This window comes from Thermobia domestica, chromosome 16 (assembly GCF_964235325.1).
Source record: "Thermobia domestica chromosome 16, izTheDome1.hap1.1, whole genome shotgun sequence".
NCBI classification, from domain to species: Eukaryota; Metazoa; Arthropoda; class Insecta; order Zygentoma; family Lepismatidae; genus Thermobia; species Thermobia domestica.
In genome coordinates this window covers 172701232-172724250 of record NC_137469.1, presented here as the reverse complement: position 1 = coordinate 172724250, position 23019 = coordinate 172701232, and the positions used below count along the sequence as shown (strand labels likewise).

General features: G+C 37.2%; 1 protein-coding gene across 2 annotated transcripts in view; it reads right to left on the bottom strand.

Moving 5' to 3' along the window:
- LOC145673502 (phospholipid phosphatase 1-like) overlaps window positions 1-23019 on the bottom strand; it is a 322758-nt gene that overhangs the window by 243602 nt on the left and 56137 nt on the right. The window contains exon 2 of one of the 2 annotated variants that reach the window (XM_081743272.1): window positions 10737-10805. The exons of the other annotated variant lie outside the window; for it this stretch is intronic. Coding sequence (XP_081599398.1) covers window positions 10737-10805 — 69 coding nt within the window. The remainder of the gene's footprint in view (window positions 1-10736; window positions 10806-23019) is intronic. 2 annotated transcript variants of the gene reach the window in all.

Below are 23019 nucleotides of genomic sequence, written 5' to 3'. Positions count from 1 at the left end.
TAATGAATTCAGCCCTTTTTGTTTCAATTTAGTACTATTTTTCAGCCCATTCCAGACCTAGGACTGTGGCAACACTGCCTCTTTTAGTTTCGTGTTATAGAGCCATGTATTACACTGGTATAAAATAATGAATTCAGCCCTTTTTGTTTCAATTTAGTACTATTTTTCAGCCCATTCCAGAGCTAGGACTGTGGCAACACTGCCTCTTTTAGTTTCGTGTTATAGAGCCATGTATTACACTGGTATAAAATAATGAATTCAGCCCTTTTTGTTCCAATTTGGTACTACTTTTCAGCCCATTCCAGAGCTAGGACTGTGGCAACACTGCCTCTTTTAGTTTCGTGTTATAGAGCCATGTATTACACTGGTATAAAATAATGAATTCAGCCCTTTTTGTTTCAATTTAGTACTATTTTTCAGCCCATTCCAGAGCTAGGACTGTGGCAACACTGCCTCTTTTAGTTTCGTGTTATAGAGCCATGTATTACACTGGTATAAAATAATGAATTCAGCCCTTTTTGTTCCAATTTGGTACTATTTTTCAGCCCATTCCAGACCTAGGACTGTGGCAACACTGGTGTGTAGTGAGTAACGATTAAGTTTTATGTATTGTAACAGTTTCGTTGAATGCTCTGGAATAGCGAGAATGAGCGATTGGCGGATACAACGCTCGTACAGGAAGTAAGGAAAAATCTTCCTACTCCGTCCGTACCAGAAGAAAGAAAAGATAAAAATTGAACCTACGTATAGCATTATTTCTGGCAAGAATTCCGTAACTTAGTCATACGCTGCCAACAACATAAAATGTGAAATATCGTGGAGCAGACACATAAAACAACTATTGCGCGTCAAATAGTAAAAATTTTTGCCATTGAAAAGAAATTTCCCAAAATGAGACATGTATCAGTCGACAAAGCTGAACAAAATTACATCGATGTGTGTAAATCCTTAAGTTTTCCTGAAAATCGCTTTTTTGTAAACCTTTAAAACTTGTATGACACTCACACCACCTATTCGATGAAACTGACACTGAAATATACGTTAATCAAGCTTTTCGTTATGATACCAGCTAAAAGAGAGCACACAGCAAGGGCACACCTACGGGGGGAGTCCATCGGGTCCAGACCCCCTCCAAAACTTCCTAACTCAACATACATTTATACACTTTCTCAATAAGAACCACACTTGTTTAACAAGGAAGTGATTGATGTAGAATAAAAATTTGATCTTACACTTCATTTGTACTCTCCCCCTTATAAAAACAATCTAGTTCTGCCATTTTCTTTTCTGAAAATAGAAATGGAAATATTTTACAATTGCTTATCGTCTTTTCAGGTGCAGAATATTACCCGTTCAATATTATATAGCCGTAGTGGCTTATAGTGTTGGACCCCCTCCGAAACTACGACCCCTCCGAACAAAAAATGCTGGGTGCGCACCTGGTACACCGTATGGCTAATGGGATAAAGCCGAAAATTATAATTAAGTCTAAAACTTTCTTATTTACTTAATAAACATAAGAAGTATATCAACCGATACGTCACATGAGCTGAACAAAATCCCATTCTTGTGGGCAAGTTCCGAGGAAATCAAGAAAAAATGAATTTTTGACGCTAAATACAGTTGGACCTGCATATCTCGAAGCTGAAGGGCATAGGCAAAAATTCGAGTTATCGAGATTTTCGAGTAGTCAAGGTTCGAGTTATGAAGGTGGCCACGACAAAAATTAGAGATACTGAGATTCCATATTCCTCATAAAAAGTGGTCATATAACCTGTAGAACTCGAACACTTTTATTTGTTCAACCTCTATAACTCGAAGTTCTCAAAGTTCCTTATATTAAACAAGATGACTAGTAAAAATGAAATACTGTACATGTGGAGGAGGGATTTCAGTCTAGGCATTAGTAAAACACAATTACAGTACGCATTAGAAACAATGACAAATTATGTAAAAGAATAGTGCTATAGCTTTGAGTTATTGAGGTCACATCAAGAGAAATTCGAATTATAGAGGTAAATTTCGACTCGTACACATTCACAGATACGATAGTTCGAGCTACCGAGATTTTTCAACCCTTAATATTTGACTTATCGAGGTTGTAATTTTAAACTTTCTACTTATAGAGGTTATTGAGTGTTATGATAGTTCAAGGGAATGTGAAAAAATCGAGTTATCGAGGTTCGAATTATCGGGATCCAAATGTAGATGTATATCGCTCATTACCAATAGTAAGTCTATTTGATAGTTTGAATTCGGCTGTTAGAAATTGTTTATTTAAGCAACGAATATATAAATAAATACAGTGTCAACTAGAATATATCTATTTTTGTTTGACTTCTCGAAATAGTCCCACACAGTGACGCATATACTCCTTATAAAATTTATCGAATTCGCATCTACTGAATAGACGTTTATCCATAACAATTTTTCCTGTTGAGACGTCTGTTTCGTGTGTTACATTTATAATGACCCCCAAGTCGTGATGAGCGCGGAACTTTCAAGAGGCGGCCAAGGTCTTCAAAATAAAATATGTCCCATTTCTGATAGACGACAGAATGACAAATTGTAACAGGTGTCGCACAGCCTTGATTCACAACCAGATGCTTGTCATTCGAGCGGAATCACTTTCGCTAAGTAGCCACCATAACAACAACAAACAAGTTGGAAAGACATTTCCTTCTTCGTAGCCGTTCTTAGAACACAACTACCGTAATCAATTCGGCCTAAATTCACTCATTCAAATATAACAAGTGGTTGAGTCTGTTATACGAGAATCTCATGTCGTAAACATAGTATTGTAGAAAAGTGATCATTCATAAATAGATAACAAATGAAAGCTGAAATGATTGGAATCATAGGTATAATTGGAGAATTACCACTCAGGTACCCTAGTAATATCGATTGTTGAACCATATTAACAAAAACTTATTATATTCTTCCTGAACAATTAAAGTGCGTATAATAAGTAATACAGTATACAGGGTGGATTATTTATATTAAAATGTTTTTCTAACTCCTAAACTAAAATGTTAAAAAAAAAAATCAACAATGGAAACATGATCAGGGGGACTTGTTTGGCATGCTTCGCAATAACAAAAAAATAAGTGTTGATAATCAAACATACAATTGTATTTTTCTAATGGAATCATATCAGGCTATTACATATTTTAAATCTACGCAATAAACGAAAACTTACAACACTACATTTATTATTCAGTATACATTCTAAGGAAATTAGAAGTCGCTACACTATCTGAAACATCAACATTTCTGGAAGCCTCTTCAACCATAAACGAAACTGAAACGTAGGGGACTATACATGCGTAAAGTACCTTAATGTTTATACTACGATCATTAGTTTCGAATGCAAAGGAACAAAATTACAAGGAAATTGAAAATTTAACTTTTTCAAAAGAGTTTATTTTGAAAAAGTTCTTAGATAACTATCATATCTAATTATGTAGATGGGTTTCAATAGATGTAAAGACCATAAAGCAGTTTACAGCAAATTTATACGAGGGAGGATCACAAACTAAGGTTACAAGTCTGATATTTCCGGAGTTTTGTCTGTTATAGAGGAATGAGGAGTGTGCAGTAATTTTAATACATGGAGTTGGCAACTGTGCAGAGTTTCAGCCAGCCCGATAGTTATAGGTAAACACAAATGGCGATTCTTTTGTAAAACTGGTCTCGCGAAGAAGTCTATTTACTTATTCGATTTCTATACGCGGAAAATGTAACCGCGGCTGAAATTCACCTGCAGCTGGTAGAGAAAATGGCCAAGACATTTCACCGAGGATGTTATCTTCCTTCACAACAAAGCGCGCGCGCATACAGTCCAAAAGACCAGCACGCTGTTGAAGTAGTCTCGCTGAGGCATAATCGACCACTCTTCCTACAACCTGGACTTCGCTCCAAGCAACTTTCATCCATTTCCGCACACGTTGACCACCTCGGAGGCCATCGCTTTGCTTCAGACGAGGAGACGAACCATTTCGTGACAACGTGGATAAACACGCAAGAATGGGATTTTTTCCACGAGGGAATCTTAAAACTCATCCCACGATGCGATAAGTGTCTCAACCGATATGGAATCTGTGAAGAAAAATATGCTAATGTATGTAGTATCTCTTGGTTGTATTGGTTGTATGCAGGGTCGGATCCAGGGGGGGGGGCGATCGGGGCGATCTCCCCCCCAGAACGGGAAACTTTCTTATTTTATATATATAAATAAAACCCATCCAAACTTTGGAGCCCTTAAAAGTAGCAGTATGACAACCCACCGCCCCCCCCAGAAGTCGGTCCTGGATCCGCCCCTGGTTGTATGAAATAATATATACACGTTTCACGTTTGTAATCTTACTTTCTGAAGACTCCTCGTATCAAAAACAGTTCCGGAAATAGTAAAAAAAAAAAAAACATTGATAAAGTTTACATTGCTTGAAATTATGTAGTAACTGTGAGAATTAGAAGAAATTATAACTACCTAAAACTGTTTTTGTAATATCATAGAAGCAAAGAAAAGCAAAAATCATTTTTAAAAAATCGCCATTTTACTCAGCAAAGCAACAACATCTACTCACGTTTTTCATTTTTCGCGAACGGTTTGAGATAGCAAACAGCTGTAAATGGAATTATGATCTCTTACGTCTTTTGAAAACCATCAACGTGATTAAAACTTTCAATTTTTAACGACCTACAATTATGTCCTTGAGAAAAAGGGAGACGATGGTTAAGGCAGTGAATCTAGATGGAACAATTTGTGGAATTATAATGTGGGAGGAAACAGGAGTACACTGACAAAACCCACGGACATGATGCTGTCCATCACAAAATAACTTGCTCGGGGATTGAACCAGGGACTCCACGTGCCAGAGGTAAGCGTTTCACTACTGAGGTACTGTGTCCCTTCTACATGATTGAACGCTATACTTACGAAAATTTAAGCACATTTTCGAAACAAAGCCATTCAAAAAAGTCGAATTTTCAATTCCTTGTAACTTTGCCCTATTCATTTCAAACATGTCATAATCATAGTCAGTGTTTCTTCCAGACCTGTTTCTTTTTTGGGGGGGCATTGCCCCCGGAGCTCTGAGAGTGCCCCTTCCCCGGAGCAGAGCAAAATAATAAGTTTATACTATAATAATAAATAGAATAATATCAGTAGTGCCCCCGGGAATACTGTGTGCCCCCCCGGAACATTGTTTCTGAAAGGAACACTAATCATAGTATTAAACACTAGAAGGTATTTATTATGTGCATTGCACCATCCGTCTCACTTGCGTTAGTATTACTGTAGAGGCTACAAAATTTGGATGTTTATGATATTATAGAATCTTTACTTCGTAACACGGAATAATAAATGAGATAAACAGAAGCGTGATTTGGGAAGGGCAGGAGGAGCCCCCTTAATTTGAGAAACTCATATGTTTCAATCAATTGTATATTAATTACTAATAGAATGCGTGAAATTCTTCTATCAGTGGATAATGGTGCCTCCCTCCAGCAAAATTTGAACTGATGCTGGTGATTGTAAGTTTTAATTTAATATCTAGATTTAAAGTATGCAAAAATCTAACGTAGTGCCGATTGAAAAATACATTTTTAGTGATTGACAATATTGTTAATTTGATGGTATTGGAAAATATGTCAAATAATGTTCCCTTGTTAACATTTGCATCGTACAAAATTTCAACGTTTATTATTATTATTATTATTATTATTATTATTATTATTATTATTATTATTATTATTATTATTATTATTATTATTATTATTATTTATTAATTCAAAAGTTACAGGAGTGTTTCAAGATAAATGATCCTCCCTTATGTTAATTGATTTCTATTTATTTATTTATTTATTTATTTATTTATTTTTTATCAGCGAAGCTATGTAGAAGAACAAGCTATTGGAACGATAGTGATGCCGAACAGACAATTGCTGTGTGTACAATGCATCCGAATAAGCCACCTGAATGTGTTTTTTCTTCAAGAATCTCCTACTTCAATTATTAAGTATTAGTCATAGATTGCTCAGAAACTATATGCGATAGAGAAAACCTGAAATCATTTCAAAATCAGTTCACTTAAAATGTAGCTGAAATAAGAAAAGCTTTTTTGAAAGCACAATTTTGTACGTGTGTCTAACCAAAGAGTTGAGTTGATTTGGAGTTAACGTCCTTTTCAGCAGCGAAGCTATGTGAGACGGGACGTAGATATACTGATTAACGTGGAATCCAAACCACATGAGCTGCCGCCAGGAATCGAACCCTAACCAAAGAAATTCATTAGTCCACGAAGATCTGTCGCCACTCAAACTACTTTCAATGGGATGGTATATGGTCAAAACATCGGCTCCCATCGCTTTTATTTTTTGCCTTGTGGATGTAATTTTCTACATCTTAATTTAAATGAAACTTTTCAGTTTTACGTCCCTCGCTTATGCCATGTAGGCTAAAGGAAACGGTGAAGATGAGAATGAGTGAAATAGTGAAATGAACAAAGTGGAAGGAAACGGTAGGATCCAGATTAAACCTACTCACACGGTGTTTGTTCACCAAAAAGTTCACTTGGTGCGAGCTGGGATCAAACCAAGGATCTCACACACGCTCTACCACTGAGCCACCGTGGCCTCGATATCTTAATTCAAATAGCACCCAATTTCCTGACGTTGCGACGTCAACTCAAAATACTTCCAACGGGAATCAAATAACAAACCACGCACTGCAGAGACAAGTGACTAACCATTAGGTCACGCGAAAGGAAAACTATAATTCTAAGTTTTACAGTAATAATGGCAAGCACTACAACACCACAATGAATTCGAATTTTCCCGACACCAGTGAGTTCTCAATTTTGAAATACTGTTTAATTAATTTATTATTTTTGTAAAAAATAAATCCAAATTCTACATAAGCAAGAAGTATTTTTACAACTCAGTGAAAAACTTACCATTTGGTCCCAATTTGATGAGAAATATATATATAATATTGTCTTATGACTTAATGGTGTTTAAATTAATCAGCTTTAGATGTTATCTTTAGATCTTCTTCTCAATTATCAACAACAGATATGTACGTTTACTCGACTGTTTATCTCTACAACTATTCTTTTTTTGTTTTGTTTATCGAACAATACTTCAGGTATCACCGTTCTACCCAATTGTAACTCAAATAATTTGTTTACCCATAAGATGCTTCATTTTTCTTACTTCCGATATAGATATTTTCAATATACACAATGCCTTCAATAAGTTTAGAGATTATCTCAAATTAAATACTTTTTTGGATCAAAAGATCCAATTTATTTCAGGCAGAAATTTTCTTGTAGGCCTTATATCTGGAGAACTACATATAGTGTAGCCAAAACAAAACTACCACTTAACTCAGTATGATGTGCTTATTCCGTAGAAAATACGAAAACTCGATTTAGGGGGCATTCAAAATTTTTATGTCCCCTGATCCAAAAAATCCAATATATTTCATTCAACCAATCATTTTCTTGTACGTCTTATATCTGGAGAACTACACATAGTGTATCCAAATCAAAACTACCACTTAACTCAATATGATGTGCTTATTCCGTAAAATATACGGAAACTCGATTTAGAGGCCGTTCAAAAATTTTGTGGCTCCTGACCCAACATCTAATTATTGGCCAAGATCGCAATCTTTTGATCCATTTTTTGGATCATTCCTAAAATTATTGTTTAATGATGCCAGAGAATGTTATTGCCACATTAGTTTGTATACGTATACATTCTTATCTGAGCCATATAATTTCCTCGTGACTAAGGAGTTAGTGCACTCGTCTTTGACGTGGTGGTTTCGATTCCCGGCGGAAGCTTACGTCATTCGGATTCCTTGCTTTTCTTGTATGTGTTTAATTAAAACTTTTCGTTCCTTTCAGCATCGAGGTCTATAAGACGGGTCATACTCATTGAAGGTTCATTTAAATCATTACTTGGATTTGGATCCGCGTTAGTCATCCCACTGGGTATCAAACCCTGCACGATGACCACTACCTTGCCACTAACGGCACTATTATCTTTCGTGTTATCAAATATATCCAGTTTTTTCCTGTTCAAAATATCCCTGCAGATCAATAATTATCACTATGAGCTAATTCCATCTTTGCAATTTTGATGTATCCCGACAGACGGACGATATAGCCATTCTGTAAGGCTCCCATTCGTTACGTGTAGCTAGCATAGTTTGGAAATACAGAAAGTAACCAGCGCATTGAAATTCTCTCGAAGGGTATACCCACAGTCATAACTGTAGCCAAAAAGAAAACACTAGAGAACAACCCTTCGTGCAATTATTTCCTGTTAACATGCTCCCTAGAGTTATAATTTGAAAGTAAGAAGTGTGAAATTCAACAGCTATGTCCTCTCTTATAATAACAACAATAAATGCTTAGTTGATGTGGCGTATAGTGTTACTTTCAGCCGCGAGGCGTGGATTTAATATGGAATCCAAATCACATAAGCTCCCGGCAGGAATCGATCCCGGGTCTCTCATTTGCTAATCATATAGTCACAAGGAGCTCTTTAATATAGGCCTATATATAGTAGGGATGGCCAGAACCGGTTCCTAGTGGAACCGGTTTTCGGGTCTGAACGGATCCGGTTCTAGAAGATCCGGTTCTAGAAGATCCGGTTTTTCGGATCCAGGTCTGGAACCGGTTCTTCGGATCCAGGTCTGGAACCGGTTTTTTCGGATCCAGGTCTAGAACCGGTTCTTCGGATCCAGGTCTGGAACCGGTTCTGTTTCAGAACCGGTTCCTCGCAGAACCGGTTCCGCTGGAACCGAAACTTTGTGACCATCCCTACGCTAAACCCGAGCTGCTGGCAAGCTGTGAACAGTATGCTAGATGAAATGGTGGAAGCGACAGGCAGGCGCCCAGGCGGCGGCAGCTTGTCTCATTTGGCTAAATAAACTGGGTAACTGGCAAACTCATTGGTTAAACAGGAAAACTGGCCAACTCATTTGGCTAAACACCCACTGGTGGACCAAAATTTTTTTCTGGGGGCACAAGCGGGTCTGGGCGAGGAAGGCACAAGCGCATGGTCCTCTTTGCATTATTTTTGAAGGTGAACTTTATGCCTCCTTTACGGGTCTTTGGGGGCTTTCGGATCCAGGTCTAGAACCGGTTCCTAAGATCCGGTTCTGGAACCGGGTTTTCAGATCCAGATCTGGAACCGGTTCCTAAGATCCGGTTCTGGAACCGGGTTTTCGGATCCAGGTCTGGAACCGGTTCCTAAGATCCGGTTCTGGAACCGGGTTTTCGGATCCAGGTCCGGAACCGGTTCCAGAACCGGTTCTGAAAACCGGATCTCCAAGAACCGGTTCCTTGCGGAACCGGTTCCGCCGGAACCGGAACTTTGTGGCCATCCCTAATATATAGTTATGGGTGTATGGAACTGATTTTCTCTGCACATAGTTTTTCATTTCTTAATTTCAAAACAAGCTGGAATATTGAAGAAATAGGAAGCTAAAAAATGAAAATTTTAAAAACACGTGATACAAAATAGTAAAAAATATGTGATAAAAGAAACAAACAATTTATTGTTTTAGACTGTTTTTACCCCTATTATTACTTTAAAATTCAGAAATTGCTTTGATGTTCTCGAATGATCAATTTTTCGAAGATATTCAACAGATATTCAACAAATAAATTTCCTTTAGAAGATATTCACTTCGCATTGTCACGCTTTCCTGCAGGATTTCTCAAAATGGAAGATGTGAATAAACTCTCGGAGGGTGTAACTAGGGATGCGCACGAGACAAGATTTGTGGCTGTCTCGACTCGAAAATGTGCCGTAAAAGTGATGTCTCGACTCGAAAAATGTATATTTCTCTATTGGAAGAGCCGTGTCTTGACTCGAATTTTGTCAGGAAAATCCTATCTCGACTCGTCTCGTGCGCATCCCTAGGTGTAACTAAACAATAACGTACACTGAATGTCATTACGGAAGGAAGGGGGAGAGTTCAAGCACGAAAATTCATATCGCTTCAGAATATGAGCAATGTTTTATACGCATCTTGATACGGGAAATTGTAATTTTTCCTTGTATCCTACAGAAAGGGTTAAATCCCATTAATTGCCTTGCGTACGCCACTGCAACTAAATGTACCTCCCGTTTTCCCATTGAGGAAAGGATGCGTTAAACATTGAAAACTTCTTCTGGAAGTACTTATATGCTACCTAAAATGAGAATTGCAATATTTTTGAACGTGACTGTATACATACCTTAGAACAGGATAAAGCATTTTCAATCCTACAGGATAAAGATAACTTAAGAGTCTTCATCCCGGCGAAATTAAAATACCACTAATTTTACAGTAATTATGTGATATCTTCAAATGGATAAAAGATAATTGAAATATGGAACAAGAGTGCCCTAGACAATATTATATTGCGTGAGGTTCCGTTATCACAAGTCACCTAGCGGCTTTCCGTTTTCAGCTGTTTAGAAACGTGAAAATAAATGCCGATTTTCAAAATGGCTCGAAATCGAAAGAGCAGATAAGTGAGTCGTGATAACGGTTTCTCATGTAAAATAATATTGTCTAGGGCGCTCTTGTTCCACATTTCGATTACCTTTTATCTATTTGAAGATATCACATAAATACTGTAAAATTAGCGGTATATTAATTTCGCCGGGATGAAGACTCTTAAGCAATCTTTAAAGCAATTTAGATAAATATAAGCACTAAGCCTACTTACCAGTCGCATTCTGTTGGATGTTGGTGTGTGAGGTACTGTACTTGAAGTTATTGGTGACATTTTCTTTTGCTGCAAGCATGTAAGAATGCACTTACTCTTTTGTATGAAAAACTACAAAAGCAAGTGAAAACTAATCTCAGATCTAACGTCATGCTAATAAATCGCACTCAAGAAAGAAAAAGCAAAAACAATTGTTGGCAAATTCTTGGAATTCGTGAGGAGGATATTCATTTATGACATCATTAACAGATCGAAAATGTCACCTATAAAAGCGGTAAACTAAAGCTATGCAAGGAAAAAACTAATAAAATGGTTCATGAAGAGATTTGCATGGCATGCAGGATGTGGAGGGAACCCAATGTGTGACCTTGTCCTTTGTGCGAGTGACATGGGAACTAATGACAACCTCTGCACGGAAATCACCGTTTGCTCCACGTAATCATCCAGGTTATCTGCTCTTGAATTGAAGCACCGCGAATAACTCCACTAAGCAAATATCTTTGGCGGCCTTTTAATTTCGAAATAAGCATACGCACATTCGTCCTCCACGTTTTGCTTCATTATTCTGTTAAGAGTCTTCATCCCGGCGAAATTAAAATACCGCTAATTTTACAGTAATTATGTGATATCTTCAAATAGATAAAAAGATAATCGAAATGTGGAACAAGAGCGCCCTAGACAATATTATTTTACATAAGAAACCGTTATCACGACTCAGTTATCTGCTTTTGATTTGGAGCCATTTTGAAAATCGGCATTTATTTTCGCGTTTCTAAACAGCTGAAAACGGAAAGCCACTAGGTGACTTGTAATAACGGTACCTCACGCAAAATAATATTGTCTAGGGCGCTCTTGTTCCAAATTTCAATTATATTTTATCTATTTGAAGGTATCACATAATTACTGTAAAATTAGCGGTATTTTAATTTCGCCGGGATGAAGACTCTTAAGCCTTTAAAATAAGATGCTAAATAAGATACAAGAATTATTTCTATTGTTGTTTTACATACTTATGTTCTAAACAGGATATAAGAGATATTTTCTGCGGTTTTCCTCAATTATGTAACAAATAAATTGCAATATGCATCCGTTAGACTACATACCCACGCGTTTTTTTTAAAAAATATTATTACTTTACGATACTGAAAAAAAATAGACTTTAATAATTTGAACATTTTGATGCCGAAAATGAAATTCTGTACCATCATCGTATTCTTGTAAAGATAAAGAGGTTCTAATAGCTAACCTCGGAAACAGTAAGTACGCTCAATATTTTTAGTGTAGAGCTTAAAGATGGTACACAGGAATTTGCACTTTCCCATCACATTTTATTCTAAAAGTTTATTGTATACAAGTTTCTTCTTGTATACAATAGTAATAAATATTGCAGATAAAGAATAAGTTGGTGGTTTGGTGGCAAATTTGTAGCAGCCCAATGACCAAGCGTCTTAGAGAGCGGGATAAAAGCCATAGACCAGGGTCCTAGAGATCGGTTAAGTGCTTGCAGAGATCAGGCGTCCTAGTAATAAGGAATCCTCAGAGATCAGGCGTTCAAGAGAGTGTCGGATAGGTGCCTGTCAATGACCAGGCGTCTTAAAAAGTGATGTCAACCGACTCGGCTCAGTTCAACTGAGCTATCGGCTCGAGCTGGCTCGGTTGCGATGAGCCATCGGCTCGGTTCCGCTAGGCTCAGGTGAGCCATCGGCTCGGTCCGGCTTGACTCAGTTGAGCCATCGGCTCGGTTCGGTTCGGCTCAGGCGAGCCACCGGTTCGGTTGCGATGAGCCATCAGCTCGGTTCGGTTCAGTTCAGGTGAGCCATCGGCTCGAGCCGCCCGGTTGGGATAAACCATCGGCTCGGCTTGGTTCGGCCCAATTGAGCCAAGGGCTCGAGCCGGCTCGGTTGGGTGAGCTGTTGGCTCGGCTCGGCTCCGTGGTGATTAAGCCGTGAGCCGAGCCGCTCGAGCCGTTGACAACAGTACTTAGAAAGCGGGATAAGGAGCTCTCAAAAGACCAGACGTCCTACAGAGTATAGGCCCGATAGGTGCCTGTCAATGACTAGGTGTCTTAGTGAGGAGGATAAGGAACTCTCAAGAGTCCAGACGTCCTGGAGAGTGGTGGATAATCAATCAGTGGAGATTGATGCTTTCTGCGGTGTTCCCGCTCCTTTTATCAAGAAATGTTGCTGACTGCTTGAATGTACATCACTTGCCGATGGTTGACGACATCTTCTTCGTGGCTATCGTCTGAAGTATGTTTACAGCTACACGTGGTGGTGGGAGTACATAATGAACCTTGCAATACACAACCCTAACCTAGATCTAGATTCTTAATTAGGAAGGAGAGCTATGGGTAGGGATTCTAGATTTTCAGATTAAAAGAACCGGGATATCCTATGAAAATCAGTCATAGTTACACACTTGCTTTTCCTGAAATATCGGAATTAATTCAGTAATAGGTAAACCTCCCTAGACATGAATGACAGAACGTAGATTATTCCCATTAGTCGAATATCGATGACTAATAGAGAAATATTTTTTTTTGAAATATCTCACGAATGATATTAACTTATGCTTTGGAGAAAAACCGGAATATATGAAGTTTTGAACAATTTCTTTTGGAGGGGAAAGCAGAGTATGTAAATCCAAGACTGCTCCGGCTAAACCGGGAAATTTGGGAGCCATAACTAGGGGAGAAAATTTTGTAACTGGTTGTGGACTTGTTAAGTGGTTGTGGTCTTGAGAACTTCCGGTAACGATTCTCGCAGACGTAATTATGAATGACCTGAGTCTCACGCAACTACTCAGGTAATTTTGAGACATAAACAGCCAATCTCTTTATAAATGATCGTTTTAAAACTATTATGTACTATTTTCGTGAGTGTGATACTTGTTACGAAACGTACGTTAAACTCCTACGATAGACTCCACAGAAATATTAAGACGCAAAATGCTCTTTGCTCTCCGCAACCACAAATCAACAAAACACCATGTTTGTTTACTACTGCTTCCTAACATAGCAAAAGGTACGGATCACCGTACTAAACTTTCTCTCTCTAATTTCTTAAACTACATTTGCATAATAAAGACAATAATTCATAATTCCTCTTTGGAAATCTCCAGAAAAACAAACAAAATAGATTAAACATTCTATAGCAATAAACAAACAAAGAAAACTAAAATGTTTACAAGTGTCTTATCTGACTCACTGTCAAATGTGTGCAACTTGATGACACAATAAACATAATTCCCCTCCCCCTCCCACGTTCCAACATATCGAGATAGATACTAACCAATGTCTTCACGTTTTTCTTTTCCGTGGCCGTGTTAAATTGCTTTACAAAGCAATGGAACTCTATGATAACGAGACTAAAAAAAAAAAAAAAAAAAAAAAAAAAAAAAAAAAAAAAGAATCACACACTCAACAATGTCTGGTCATCTCGAGACCAAGTGGATATGAGGTAAGTCCTCGTCTAAGTGATTACGAAGCCTAATACTAAAATAAGTAGGTACGTAGAAATGAAAATGTAGTGGAATTCCATATTATTGTAAATTAAATTGACATTATGTTCAGAAAGTGTGGCTTTAGCCAATAGCAACAACATGTTACAGTAGCTAATGCCAGTATCCATTACATCCGTATTATATGAGAGCAACTTTATATACTTATATAAATTCGGGGAATCATAAATATGTTCCACCGTTGTCTATGTGAAGATTTTGCGTGTACTAAATTCACACGTTAAAATGATTGAACTTCCCAGAATTGTGAAAAAGTGCGTTGTCATTGAACAGAAGGTTATTGGCAAAACAATCATTCTCCATCTTATTGTTAGTTTAAAATTCCATACATGATTGACAACGAAAATTTTCATATTGTTGAGTGAGTGCTGACACCAGTGGCGCAAATCCCACGGAATGAAGGGGACATGTCTCCTCCAATCTTGGAACTAGGGAGGACTGTTCCCCCAATAATCCAATTTGAAATGTGTTTTTTTTGGGGGGGGGAGGAATAAATATAATGATTTGTGTCCTATTGCCACAGAGGAAAGCGAGATGAAATTGATGCCCCCCTCCAGCAGAATAAGCTTCAAATCTGCCCACCTCCCAATGCTGAAGACAACTCTGTTCCCCTGATCCTCCACAGCATTGTTTTTCAACTTGATAAATATTTTGACATCGCTAAAAAAGAGAAAGTAACGGTCTTACCTCCCCCCCTCCCAATGTTGAAGACAGATTTGCTCCTTTGCCTACCACTATTTCATCCCGGTATGGTTTGAAAGCAAGTATTTTGGATAGAATACGCCTGTAATACCAAGTCATCCGAGAAATGTGTATGCAATTGAAGACCTGCAAGGTAAGTTGATTTGAGAACTTTTGGTGAATGATTTTCGCAGTTAATAGTTTCACGCAGTACCCAGCTAATATTCAAACATAGTCAGTCTATTTATAACTGCTTATTTTAAAACCATTTTTGTATTGTTTTGTCCTAAGTCTGATATTTGTTAAGAAATACGTTAAATTCCTACAATGGACTACACAAGTTTTAAAAATTCCTAAAGTGCAATGCATTCCTAAAGTGCATGAATTGTTCAATCTATTTTTGTTTGAAAAAAACTATTTGGGGGGATTATGTTGTTTAAGCTTTCTTCCCTTTGTACAGTGGTTCTCAACCTTGTTTGACTGACGACACAGTTTTTCGAATGCCTATGACATCCTGACAGACTTAATTGATCTTTTTTTTTATTAACATTAATATATATTACAGTAGTTTAAGACTATAGATTTTTATGAGGTAGTGACTATATGTAATATTGAGAATTGTTGCTGTCTTGACTGGAGGCGTTGACTAATAATACAATATGTATCAAAATTGATTCTAACTAATTATTCAATGCATCATAACTTTTAATTCCAACATTGCGTGACAAATCCTATGGGACTGCACGACACACTAATATATCGCGATACACCCTTTGAGAACAACTGTTTTAGCATATATATATATATATATATATATATATATATATATATATATATATATATATATATATATATATATATATATATATATATATATATATATATATATATATAGTTGTACAAAAGCAGAAGAGTGATTCCTGAGAGTAAAATAAACAAAAAAGTTCTAATAAACATAGGGCGAAAACCCCATCGTTTACGTGTTATAGGCTGCCGAAATCATGAAAAAATGAATTTTAAAGGTTCATAGCTCCAAAAATACGGGACCTACCGTAGTCGGATCAAGACTTCATTGCTCTATCCAAAAATACATGTTTTAGAATCCTAAGGTACTCACGCAACAATTTTTATGGAGGTAGTTGGAGAGTACTTTATATCATAGGCCCGTAGTGAAACTCCCTCTATGAAAATTGTTGTGGAAGCACCTCAGAATTCTGAAACACGCATTTTTGGATAGGGCACATACTAGTTCCTAAGTGAAGTCTTGACCCGACTACGGTAGGTCCCATAGTTTTGGAGCTATGAACCTTTAAAATTCATTTTTTCATTATTTTGGCAGCTCGTAATTTAAACCGACACGTAAACGATGGGGGTTTCGCCCTATGTTTATTGGAACTTTTTTGTTTGTTTTACTCCCAGGAATCACTCCTCTGCTTTTCTACAACGAATTTAGCGCCATACTATATATATATATATATATCCAATAAACGTTTTATTATTTGAATGATTTTTAACAATTGTTTCATTATTGGAACAATTTATATAACAATTGTTTTTTTTTTAACCGTCATATATATATTCATTTTTTTAAAACGTAAAAAAAAAATATTTCATCACACACTTCTACACCTAGCACTCCATTTTCGACAACGACAAACACATTCAATGTTACCAGAACACAGAACAGGAACTGGAGACCACAGTTTAGCACTATAAATTTTTTTAAAAAGAAAGGAGTCCGTCTAAGTTCAATATCTTAGGCAAATCTTTTCGGAATTAGTGATAAAAAATTGAAATAAGAATATCATCCCAGCGAAGAAATATAAAGGGAAATAGAATGGATTTACTAAATAAGCTTAGAAAGCAAATCGCTGTCCATCACCATGTTTATATTACTTATTTTAAGTAAAAAATTTCATCCAGCTCTTGTGCTGATGGGAAGGATTTTAAAATGCTGACTGTATTTCCTCTCTGTATTGCTAGGCTTATTCGTTGTATTAAATAGTGTTTGCTTCTTGGGTCGCCTGACTTCTTAATTAAAGTTGATCCTAACTCATTCAAAAATTCACTGGCTTCTTTGCTGAAAACCCCCATCGTTTCTGTAGCAAAGGCAACAAAATTACATATTACCAATGTGTGACTTTCTCAACACACTGATAGTATGTATCACCGGAATTCTTATTGTTTGAAATTCCCTCTCTATCAGAAACGTAAAAAAACGTAGGCAGCTTTGTCTTTTGGGTATGAAATGGAGGTTAACTCGCCAATAACAAGTGTCTCTGATATTGTGGCCAATCCTTGTATTCAAGATTAGGCAAGTAGCGTAGTGAAAAGTATAGAAACATTTAACAGCATTCATAATTCAGAATTTATTGAAACTGTCAGTAGCAATAAACGAGTAGAGAGAGGATGGTGTTGAATTCGAGGAATTCATTGCATTGCATTGGAAACATACCAACTCTCGGTATGTCAACATTCAGTACTCAACGGAATTTCTGGCATCGTATGAATAAACATTCGAATACAATGAGAACTGTGCCAATATATACAAATAAAATGTTATCTTGCGTTTAATACCTTGTTTTTTTTTTTTTTAAATAAATGAAATGAAAAAGATAGCGTTTTATTGTTCTTCATCTTATAGAGAAGGTCACCACGATGAGGAATTTTAGTAAAAGCAAAATGGCCATTCACACTACATGTTGCATTTCTTTACAATAGCTTGCGAGATAATAAAATGTGCATACTTGGCCCATTAAATGAACTCAAATCTTAATGTTTCATTATATTACTCTGAATACCAAGAAGAAAGAAACTGAAAGTCACCTTATCACTTCGTAACCGTAAAAAAAAAAATCGAGTTTGTTACTTTAACTTTGATGTGTTTCCAGAATTTCTCACGATTTTCTGGATCTACTACAGTAGCTTCTCAATACACACAACACAAATATGATTTTAGATACTTATTTGTTGGGGAAAAAAATCAAGAAATGAGTATTGCATCACATTATTTTAATACGTCAGTATATCAGTTTTATAAGGCGATGATTTGCGAGAGTTCTTCCAGTTTTCACTGAATTTGTTTTCACAATAACACGTATAATAAGCATATATATCTTATTTTGATACTATATAAAGTTAGGGTTTTTAGTGCGCATTTTTTCTTTTCTGTTAAAGCAAAACTAGGCTCTCTGAAAGTACTCTCAGTGTTAAATCTTGTTTGCTGTTGGGAATACAGATACATATTTTTTCAGTCTCTTTTTCGTTTTTGGACCTTCTGTTCCCTTAATCTTCCCCAAGTCCCCTTCTCTCCCATTTTCTCTTTATTTGCTGTTACTTTTTAAGATTTTATTCTAAAAGTTCTGCTCTTGTGCGAGAATCAAGCAGTTTCTTCTTTTTCTTGAGCCACACAACACATGTGCAATTATGGAATCCTGCGATACTTCCGGAACAATTTTTATAGAGGTAGTTGGTGAGTATTTCAAATTATATGCCCACACCAAACTCCTTCTATAAAAATTGTTGGGTGAGTACCTTAGAATTCTGAAACATGTATTTTTGGTCAGCGCACCTATTAGTTCCTAAGTGAAGTCTTGACCCGACGACGGTAGATCCAATAGTTTCGGAGCTATGGTTTTTTTGAAGTTCATTTTTTTTTAATGTTTTCGGCAGCCTGTAACTTCGAAACATGGTCGCTTACTCTGAGGGAAGAACATAGACTGAAAGCATTTGAGAACAAGATCCTGAGACGAATATTCGGACCCAAGAGGAACGGGAATGGGGAATGGCGGAAACTTCATAACGAGGAACCACATAATTTATATGGTTTACCCAACATTGTTAGGGTCGTCAAGTCTAGGAGGCTTAGGTAGGTAGGTCTTGTAGCTAGAATGGAAGAAAGTAGAAACGCTTTCAAAGTCTTGACTGGTAGACCCATAGGAAAACGACCATTAGGAAGACCTAGGCGCAGATGGGAGGACAATATTAAGATGGATCTCGCAGAGATCGGAATACAAAGTAGAAACTGGATCCAGTTGGCTAAGGATAGAAGTCAGTGGAGAACTTTCGTGAACGTGGCATTGAACCTCCGGGTTCCATAGGCCGTAGAGTTAGTTAGTTTAGTAATTCCGAAAGGAATTATTTGTGCACCCAGGTTGGTCTATACTTTTTTTTTTTTTTGTCTTGTATTGGTGTCAGGAATCACTTCCGAAACGTGGTCGGTGTTGTTTTGAAACACCATATACACCCTCCATTCCAAAAGAAACCGAACGTTTTAAAAAAACAAAAAAGCAATGTACATTTTGGAACAAATCATTTTTATTAATCAATGTATTCCCCTTCTGCATCGATACACATATTTGCACGCTCCAACAAGTTGTCAAACGACTTCTCCATGTCCTTTATTGGAATGGTCTTTAGGACGGCGGTCGTCGCCTTCTCAATGGCATCAATCGATGCGTGCCACTTTCCTTTCATCGCCAAATGCAGTTTCGGGAACAGATAGAAATCGCACGGAGCAAGATCTGGTGAATAGGGCGGATGATGCAACCGAATAATGTGATTTTTTTACCAAAAATTCAGCTACAAGTCGCGAACGATGTGATGGTGCATTATCGTCCAAAAGAGTCCAACTGCCGATTTCGCGATATTCGGGCCGAATACGACGAATTCTTGCCAGCAAACGCTTCATGACGCCCAAGTAAAACTCTCCAGTGACTGTCTGGCCGGGCGGAACAAATTCTTTGTGGATAATTCCTTTTGAATCGTAAAAACAAATCAGCATCACCTTAACTTTTGACTTCACCAAGCGACTTTTTTGGGTGTTCCTTCATCCGGCGCTCTCCATTCAGCACTTTGCCGCTTTGTTTCGGGCTCATATTCAAAACACCACGTCTCGTCACCAGTTACAATCGATTTCAAGAAGTTTCGATCCTGCCGAGCACTTTTAACGATGTCTTTGCAATGCGCAATTCGCTCAACTTTTTGGTCTTCGGTGAGTTTGTGTGGTACAAACCGCGAATTAACCTTCTTAAGGCCCAAAACTTCGGTCAAAATGCGGTATGCGGTTGTTTGAGGAATGCCTAATTCCATTTCAATAACTTTAACCGACGATTTTTTGTTATGTTTGATGAATTCACGCACTTTTTCGATGTTTTCTTCCGATAATCCGGTTCTGGGACGGCCTGATCTTTCGTCATCATCCAGCGTCTCTCTACCCGATTTGAATCGCCTGAACTACTCGTAAACTTGCGTACGGGATAGACACTCATCACCATATGCATTTTGTAGCATTTGGTGCGTTTCACTAAAAGTTTTACCCAGTTTAACACAAAACTCAATTGCAGCTCGTTGTTTGAAACTCATTTTCCGACCGATGTACACAACACACTGACAGTTGAAACGCAATAACTTTGTTGCCGTACATCCAAATGTCATGACATTTATACCAGTTGTCAATGAGGGACTACGCCATCTACCGGTAAAATATTACAACAGATGGCACTAGTGGTACTATTTGTTTTCAAAAGTTCGGTTTCTTTCGGAATGGAGGGTGTATATACAGAGAATATCGTATTACTACCCGACTTATTTCGTTTTGCACAATTTCATCACTATATTATATCACGGATAAATTAAATTGATGTTGCAAGATTTGAGGACACATTTGAATTAATATAAGTTAAGACAAACCATGTAAAAATTAAAATTTTCTAGGTATTTACCAGCGCGTAGCATACGTAATCAAATGAAACAGACAAATACTGAAAGCAAACTATTGGAAGCTATACGTCAAAAGTTAAGACTTCAGTTCCGAAGGACATTTCTTAAAACACACAGGCATCATGATTTAAGATTTGTATATAAGTAATTTGGTGTGAGGAGCACATTTCCTGTTTCCTCTTTTATGTTGTAAGAAAAAGTACAGAGAAATCGTTGAATAATCTATTAGTTTTCAGTACTAAATATACTTCGTTGCCATCAAGATAGGTGGCGCGACTGCTGTCTATATACACGTCAATCCAAAAGACAAAGAACTCCTTATGATGCAAAGGAAGGCGTTCTTCACTTCGACCTTTCATCTTTCTCTGATGTCGGTGACCTTTCTTCCTTCAACGACATCACATACAAACAAAAGAAGTGTCTGAACAACTATCACGGATTTAACTAAGGATAACAGATTTTATAAAGCAAAGAAAAAATGGTACACTTAAAAAAAAATTAAAACTGAAATCATCATCATCATCATAAGTACTCTGCCATTATTGGCAGGTCACTTGCCGCAACTAAAAATCTTGCATGCTCCACGATCTTCCGGTAATCTCTTCGTCTTCACGTACGATTTTTCTGTTTGATATCGTATATTAATTGTAATCTCCTTTGCTCTTCCCTCTTTTTCCTGCCGCCATACCCTCTAGCACGTCCCTCACTATACAGTTCCGTCTTAAGAGGTCTCATCACTGCGAAATTTAAGTACCGCTAATTTTACAGTAATTATACGATATCTTCAAATAGATAAAAGATAATCGAAAAGTGGAACAAGACCTCCCTAGACAATGTTATTTTGCGTGAGATACCGTTATCACGACTCATTTATCTGCTTTCGATTTCCCGCCATTTAGTAAATCGGCTTTTATTTTCGCGTTTCTAAATAACTGCAAACGGAAAGCTACTAGGTGACTCGTGATAACGGTACACCATGCAAAATAATATCGTCTAGGGAGGTCTTGATCCACTTTTTGATTATCTTTTATCTATTTGATGATATCACATAATTACTGAAAAATTAGCGGTATTTTAATTTCGCAGTGATAGGGACTCTTAACTAATGTCCGAACCAGTTTTTCTTCCTCTTCTTAATAATATCTAAAATTGTTGGACTGTGGAAGCTTCTCAGTTGCGGCAAGTGACTTGCAAATAATGGCAGAATACCTATGATGATGATGATGATATTATTGGAGTATTGTCATTGTTCGAAGCGGGAAAAAAAAGGCAGAGACGGTATGTTTTATTACGATTTTGATTCAACATACCTGCTATCTAAATGTTGAAATACAGTGAGGGTATGTTGCCTAAAAGATTGCATTTCCATTTACATAATGACTGAAAGCCATTGGAGACCTTCTCTGTAGTTACAGAGGGGGGAGGGCATGGAGTAACTTTGATCGCCTGTCAACAACTTTCTGAAAAAAAAATCCAATTATGTTGTATTATGGAGAATGCTCAAGAAGGGAGTTTTTATATTAACAATTTCCTGCGGGAAAACTCCCGGACTCCTCATTTGACTAAGGGGTATTCCAAAAGCTCTGAAAATCCGGCCCCATAGCAGACAACCCCTAAATCCGCCCATGCAACACAATATTTAAATGCATTAAGGCAAGAAGATACACGCACACAGACGAAAGGAACAATTCAATATAACACATCACAATATAAACTAGAATTTTTAACTTCTTTGAAGACACCTAGAATCTTTAGGCACGCGACGAGTCGAGACAGGATTTTCCTGACAAAATTCGAGTCGAGACACGGCTCTTCCAATAGTAAAATATACATTTTTCGAGTCGAGACATCACTTTTACAGCACATTTTCGAGGCGAGACAGCCACAAATCTTGTCTCGTGCGCATCCCTAAAGACACCTACTTTTAAAAATAAAAGGTACGAAAATATAACAAAATGTTGGTGTTGTCAACTTAGAAATTATTACTACATAAGAAATAAAATATTTTTATGTAGAAAGCTATTCGTCAATTAGCCTACTGTGTATAAAAATGAATTTATTAAAGGTATTTTACCATCTACTCTCCAGTGACGGTATGTCCTCATCACTGAAAAACCAGAGGCGGTATGGCGTACCACCGCATACCGTCTCACTTCGACCACTGAATATTGTTATTGTTTGCTGACTTAGGTATGCGTACCTGTAAACGTTGATAAATGCTCTTCACTGTGTTCATATAGCCACTTTCTCCATTTATAGCACAATTATGTAATACTAAAACAATGTTTGAAATCTATAGTTTGGGTGAGCTGTGTCGTTCACTAGACTCGAGAAATTTCTAACCTCGTCCTTAATTTGAATT